Here is a 6,909-nt window from a genome sequence, read left to right as displayed (position 1 = left end):
CAGGGTCCGAGCACTGTCCTTGGGCTTTCTCAAGGCTAGAGCTCTACCACTTGAGCCACAGCACCACTTCTGGCTTTTTTCTATGTATGTGGTACCGAGGAATGGAACCCAGGTCTTCGTGCATGCCAGGCAAGCACTCTACTACTAGGCCAAACTCCCAGCCCCACAAACTATTATTTTTAAAGGAGAAACTAAAAGCTTCCCTTTTAAATTCCCTTACAAACCTGTTCCTCTCTCTACTCAAGAACTAAGTCTAAAAATGAGGGGATTTGGCATGATCAATCTAGATACAAACCAGCTTAGACCACATGCTCCCAGCCCAGGCCCCACCGCACAGCTTTAAATATACCAAACCAGACTAGTTTAAATTCCCTCTTCTCTTCCTGAACACACTGTACTCCATTTGTGAGGCTGATAAGGAGAGTCCCATATTTTCCCCCCTCCAAGTTTCCATTTTCCAGAATTGTGAAGGAATGGACTTCGTGTTACATGTGCTGGTTCTGGAGCTTGAACTTGGGGCCTAGGCTCTGTCCCTTAGCTTTTTAGCTCATAGATAAATAATGCTCTTGTCACTTAAGCCACACTTCAATTTCCTGTTTTTCCCTGGTTAAATGGAGGTAGGTGTCTCATGGGTTTTTCTGCCCGGAAGGGGTCTAAACTTCAGCCCTCAGATCTTAGCCTCCTGTAAGGCTGATACAAGCACAAATAACCTGTGTTCAGCTTGAGCCAACTGTAACCTAGCTACAAAGTTTGTTTTCTGCCAATCCTGGGCTTGAGCTCAGGGCCTGAGCACTGTCCTTGGACTTTCTCAAGGCTAGAGTTCCACCACTTGAGCCTCAGCACCACTTCTGGCTTTTTTTCTATGTATATGGTACGGAGGAATCGAACCCAGGCCTTCCTGCATGCTAGGCAAGCACTCTACCACTAGGCCAAATTCCCGGACCCCCAGTTACAAGTTTCTAATAATTTTTTCAACACTAGTTCACAAACAAGGAAGACAGTTATCAATTTTTAAAAAAACTTTATTTTTTTAAACAAAGGATACCCCCACTTGGGGTGAAAATATATCTGGTTAAGTACAAAATATATGCTTTTTTAATCATACAAAAGATATACAATTAAAAATACAAAAACAAGAAATAGAACCTTTTAGCCCACAAACTTTGGGGCTGTAGTAATTATCAGAAAAGGGTGGAGCTCAGTGCTCAGATACAGGACAGAACAAAGTGCCAAGGCTGAGGGCCACTGACAACAGATCAGGTCTGGAGGCTGCAGTGGGAGGCCAGCTGCTCCCCTAACACTGATGAGGCCTCTAGTTCCACCCCACTGGGTGTGTGGATCTAGAGGTTTCCTTGGAGTCTAGAGAAGTCACAGTGGGCAAGGCTGACAGCAGTCACACTGACATGGTTTTAGAGTATCAGAATCATATAAATCAGTACACTGGAACAAAGTCTCAAAGGCAGTAAGGTTTTTCATGTATGTGTGCCAATAGTGGGGCTTGACTTTATCCCTTAGCTTTTTCACTCAAGGCTATCACCAGAGTCACAGCTCACCTTCAAGCTTTTTGGTGGTTAATCAGAGATACGACTTATACAATATTTTCTGCACGGACTGGCCTTGCACCACGCTCCTCAGCATCCAGAGAAGCTAGCTAGGATGACAGACCTGGGCCACCACATCTGGCTCTGAATTGTCATTATTGTGCTTACACTTGTTTCAACACAGCTTACATTTGCAGTGGGGAGGAAACAGTAACAAAAAAAAACCTGACCAGGAATTAAAGTGCTAAGATAATTGCCTCAGAATCCGTTCTAAGGAGTCACATGAAAACAAAAACAGATTCTCCCATAAAAGCACATTTTTGCTAGGAGAACACAGTGCAATAGGCTTTAAACATGGCTGAGACATTTGGTAGGGCAGTGACTACTGCTTTAGACCTGGTTAAAGTACATTCTCCAAACAAGTATGCCTTAGAGCAGCTTCCTTATAAACACAGGAGAACTGTCTTCCAAAGTCATAGCAGCTCAGCCTTGGAGTGTTTCTCTTTTTTTCTGTAAGTGTACAAAGGGGAACACTGATTTTTTTTTTTTTTAATTCTCATTTCCTCAATTTTTTGGCCAGGGCCATGCTTCCCCGTTTCCTAGTTTGTTACATTGGCTCTGTCTCACATGATGGCACATAAAGTTCATGGTTTGATGTTTTAACAAATCTATAATTCTCTTTAAAAAAATTTTTAAAAAACCAACCTTGGAAAGACATGCCAGGAGGTCATTTCAATCCTAACCACTAAAGAAAGTGCCTCAATATCCTAGGAGATCTGAGAAAATGACACAGGCCCAGTGTGTCTTTAAACCCATCCAGCAAACACTCCTATATCACAACAATGGTGCTGGCTTGAGGTCTGGGCATGGTCTGCTCATCACTGCCTGCGCTGGGGAGGCTGAGGCTGGGGTAACCCACACCCCACTGGAGAGACTGCAGAGTCTCCACACAGGTTGAGAGACCAAGAAGAGTGGCAGAAAGAAACAAGCGGGGACAGCTGCTTCTTTTCCTCTGACTGCTCACTGAACATTGTTGTTGAGGATGCAAGGATCCACCTGGGAGGAAGAAAAATCATGGATTGTAAGAACTGGAACAGTACTGGGTGCTGGTGGCCCACGCCTCTAATCCTAGCTACTCAGGAGGCTGAGATCTGAGGATCACAGTTCCAAGCCAGCCAGAGTAGGAGAGGCTGTGAGACTCCAAGCAAAAAACCTCAAGGACAGCACCCAGACCTTGATTTCAAGCCCCAGGACTGGAACACGAACACACACGAACACACACACATGAACACACGAACACACGAACACACACACACACTAGAACTAGAACTCATTTAGCAATCCCTCCAAGTCTAGCCTTCCTATAGAAAGGTTTAGGGCAAATGCTACCAGTAGACTCAAAACAATGACCATTCCTACCTCAGTGTATGTGGGCGGTGGCATGAACTGGAACTCAGGAGCATACATGAAGATGGGGCTATCCTGAGAGCCCTCCCCGTCATCCAGCAGAGGTGTGGTGGGGCTTTCCAATCGGTGATCTTCAGGAATGATATCCATATAGCAAGGAGGAGCTGCAAAGAGAAACTCTGGAGTAAGACACCCAGCCAAGAAATGCTGGACTGTCACATTCTCATGAGCCCGGCTAGGCCATTGAAGAAGGACGTGAGGTCTGTCTCACCTTCTGGGGTACCAGGGATGTTCAGGTCTATCCAACTCATTTCCGAGCTGGTTCGGCTGGCCATGCTGGTTGTCCGGCTGCTTAGGCCTGATCTGCTGCCAATTACCAACGGCAGGTCGAGGATAACTTTCTTGGAGCCAGGGACACTGACATAGATCTAGAAAGCAAGATGGCAGCTGGTTAGGGGAGAGTTCTGGGTAGTGCACCACTATTCTAATAGGTAAAAGTTTCTAGTCACTTCTCCCCTGGCATCAACCCCGCTGACTCACCAGCAAGGAGTATTCCACTCGCAGGATGTTGCAGCCAAGGATGGATGGCCTGATTTTTTGCACCCGGAGGCTCTTGCCACGCCAAGACGCACAAGTCCCTGAGATAATATGATTGCCTCTGACTGATGACAACTTCTGAGTCAGCACCTTGGTCTGGCCGTTGGCCAGGTAAGTGTGGCGGGCCACAATGGCCGCTTTGGGGACCACAATTCGAGAGCATGTATTCTCAAAGTCAGCATGGATGGAAATGTCATCACCTACAACAAGAAAGATGAAAACACATAAACAAATAGAGCCTACACCCTTACTGCTACCTGTATCCCAAGCCCTTACTTCTCAAACCTGCACTTCTGTTCTATCTACCCAGAAAGATCTAGTTATTGTATGTACTACTACTGGAGCTTCATGCTTAGTGCTCTACTAATTGAGTTCCTTCTGGTTTTTGCTGGTTAATTGGAGATAAGAGGCTCGTGGACTTTTCTACACAGGGTGGCTTCAAACCTCGATCCTCACATCTCAGCTTCCTGAATAGCTGGGAGCCCTTTGTCTACATGTGGTTGTTTCCTATCTAGAATTTTAAGCACCAAAGCTGTACCTTCACAGAATCCTTTTCTGTCAATTCGAGCAGAGACAGAAATCCGTCCATCAGGAATGAACATGCAGGAAACTTTTTTCTCCTTCTTAGCAGAAACCGGTGCCTGTGAAAAGGGGAAAAAAAATGTTTGAGATGTTCCAGTCCAATGACCAACATATCTAATTTAGACATTCTGAGGCTAAGGAGACTAAGATCTGAAGAGAAACCTCACCATTAAATCAGGAGTGTTGACATCCACCAGATCCATCACTTCAAAGTTTTTCTTTGTCTCTTGAGTGGGCTGGCTGGGGCGATCAAGGAAAGCTTTCACCCAGTAGTCTACACAACCATATTTCCCTTTGAAAGATGTTCCTAGAGGCCTGATCAGAAAAATAAAATGAAATTTAGTCTCTATGGACTGTTGTTAAGGAAGAAGACTGAGCACTAGAAGAGTCCAAAGACATATGTGCTCTGCTGGTACCTACCCTTCAGGAAGCTCAAAGCCGAACTTGTATTCATATCTATTTCCCGGTCTCATGATCACCATCTCATTCTCACCTGAAGGGAGAAAAAGGCAAGTGAGCTTAGATTTCTTGGTGCATCTGTATAAGGATGAGTGCTTATGTGTGCCAGTGAAAAACATTCTGGTACTTTTTTTTGCGGGGGGGAGGGGAGGGACAGTCAGACAGTTGAAAGCCCTGTAATATTGAATGGCTGACTTGGAGAGTTACCATAAGAACCAATAATACTAATATATATATATATTATTTTATTTTTTTGCTGGTTCTAGATCTTGAACTCGGGACCTGGGTGCTGTCCCTACACTTCTTTTGCTCAAGGCTAGCTCTCTACCATTTGAGCCACAGCGCCACCTCTGGCTTTTTCTGAGTAGTCTATTGGAGATAAAAGTCTGAAGCACAACCCTCAGATCTCACCCTCCTGAGTATCAAGGATAACAGGAATGAGCCACCAGTGCTCAGTGCTCTTTCCTTTTTTCTTTTATAATGTTTAAAATTGTTTTTATAAAGGTGATTTACAGAGCGGTTACCGTTACATAAGTCAGATAAAGAGTATATTTCTTTTTGGACAAGTTTATCCCTTCCCTCACTCCCTCCCAGTTAAATGCTAATATTTAAAGCAAGATAGTCATATAGAATTTTTTTTTGGGGGGGTCAGTTGCAGGACTCCATCCCAGGGTCTGGTCACTGTTCCTGAGCCTCTTTGTGCTCAAGGCACACTTGTATCAAAGCACCACTTTCAGTTTTTGAGCAGGTAATTGGAGATAAAGAGTCTCGTAGGGACTTTTCTTCCAGGGCTGGCTTTGAACCATGATCCTCAGAGCTCAGCCTCAAGAGTATCTAGGGTTATAGGAGGATCCTATTCATAGTGAAATCTTTTCTTGTAATCCTAGCTACTACTGTGTAGACTGAGATCTGAGGCTCACGGTTCCAAGCCAGCTTGGGCAGGAAAAGTCCGAGTTCAAGACCCATTACCACCCACCAAAGGGGTAGAAAATAAAACTTTCAATAGGTAAAGCCAGCCTCTTGGGATCTGTCTGACAACCTGTAAGAACCGTGGCCTGGTGGTGCTTGTCTAGCATTCACGAAGCCCTGCGTTCGATTTCTCAGTACCAATTACATGGGGGGGGGGGGGGAAGCCACAAGTGGTAGTAGAGTGCTAGCTTTGAGAAAGCCCAAGGACAGAGCCCAGGTCCGGAGCTCAAGCCCGGGCAGCATCCCACCAAAGGACGGAAACAAGGCCCCCGGCGGCGGCGCCCGGTGGACCCGGCCCGCCCCGCGGCCCGCCCCGCAGCCCGGCACCCACCTGCGGGCCGGTCCTCGGGGAGCAGCGTGTCCTCGAAGCGCAGGTAGTCCAGGGACTGCTTGCACTGCTGCGAGCCCTGGATCCACAGGACCTTGGCCACGCCGCAGGCCAGGATGCGGACGGCCTTCACCCGCGTCACCTCGCACACCTCCACCACCACCCGGCCGGCCACCTTCTCCCCGCTGCCGTACACCTTCTCGGGGTCGTTGAAGACCACCTCGAAGGACTTGATCTTCTTGAACACCACCATGTTCGGGCTGGGTGGGCTCCAGGAGAACCGGGGAAGGCAGGGGACAGACACAAGATCCCTTCCAGGGAGGCGAGCGCAGGGGCTTCCCGGACGACGGTCAGGAAGTCCGCCCTGGGAGCGGAGCGGCCCGGGGCCAACGACCCGGGATGTAGGGGGGCGGCTGGGCTCGCGCCTACGGCTTCCAAAAAGGGAAAAAAAAAAAAAAAAGAAGCCCAAAGTACAACGCCTTTTCCTTCTTTCCGCCCCCCAGGTCCTGGAGGAGTTCGGGGGGCTGCGGGCTGAGGGATCACGGCGAAGAAGAAATGAAGGCTGCGGCCGCGAGCCGGAAACTGCCCTTTTATAGCAGCCCGGACGGCCGGTCCACGCGAACCCGGGGCCCGCAGCGCGTGCTCCCCTCGTGCACAGCGCTCCCATTGGCTGCCCGGTCCCTGTTTACCAGGAGCCGGGCCAATCAGCGGCGCGGCCGGGGCGCGTGAACACCGTGTGCGCCTGGCGGGGAACATGGTTGTTGTGCACGGGTTTCCCAGCACGCCGGGAGGAGGGCGAGCGGAGGCGGGGCGGGAGCAGAGCGAGAGGGCGGGGCGCAGCGAGCGGCGGGGCGCGGCGCGCGGAAAACAGGGTCCCCTCCGCCTGGAGCCCCGCCCGGCCCTCCGCGTCTGGGAGCCGTGGTGTGGGGTGTCCTCTGTCGTGTGTGCCCTCGGCCCTGGCTCTCCGTCGTCTGGGGCCTCCCCCCTGCCTTCCCCGGAGTCACGGATGCCCGGCCGCGGTGGCGC

At 49.2% G+C, this 6,909-nt stretch overlaps 1 protein-coding gene across 1 annotated transcript; it reads right to left on the bottom strand.

Moving 5' to 3' along the window:
- Nucleotides 1-1,008: 1,008 nt before the first annotated feature.
- Nucleotides 1,009-6,411, bottom strand: Txnip (thioredoxin interacting protein). Its single transcript, XM_090334134.1, has 8 exons — nt 5,887-6,411; nt 4,548-4,620; nt 4,295-4,442; nt 4,084-4,186; nt 3,489-3,745; nt 3,220-3,376; nt 2,961-3,112; nt 1,009-2,597 (listed from the first exon to the last, which is right to left on the bottom strand). Exons 1-8 carry the CDS (start codon nt 6,134-6,136, stop codon nt 2,562-2,564), a joined length of 1,176 nt encoding a protein of 391 aa, XP_090190260.1. The 5' UTR covers nt 6,137-6,411; the 3' UTR covers nt 1,009-2,561.
- Nucleotides 6,412-6,909: the final 498 nt, after the last annotated feature.

The sequence above is a fragment of the Megascapheus bottae genome, chromosome 6 (genome assembly GCF_031878675.1).
Source record: "Megascapheus bottae isolate mThoBot1 chromosome 6, mThoBot2.hap1, whole genome shotgun sequence".
NCBI classification, from domain to species: Eukaryota; Metazoa; Chordata; class Mammalia; order Rodentia; family Geomyidae; genus Megascapheus; species Megascapheus bottae.
Note: the sequence above shows the minus strand (reverse complement) of the source record. Positions and strands in the feature narration are given on the sequence as shown.

Excerpts from the sequence above, each read along its gene's own strand:
- Txnip (XM_090334134.1), bottom strand. The coding sequence starts at position 6,136 with ATGGTGGTGTTCAAGAAGATCAAGTCCTTCGAGGTGGTCTTCAACGAC. Across the intron at positions 4,187-4,294 it reads TCAACACTCCTGATTTAATG|GCACCGGTTTCTGCTAAGAA; the intron begins GTGAGGTTTCTC and ends CCCTTTTCACAG. Across the intron at positions 3,377-3,488 it reads GAGTGGAATACTCCTTGCTG|ATCTATGTCAGTGTCCCTGG; the intron begins GTGAGTCAGCGG and ends CTTGCTTTCTAG.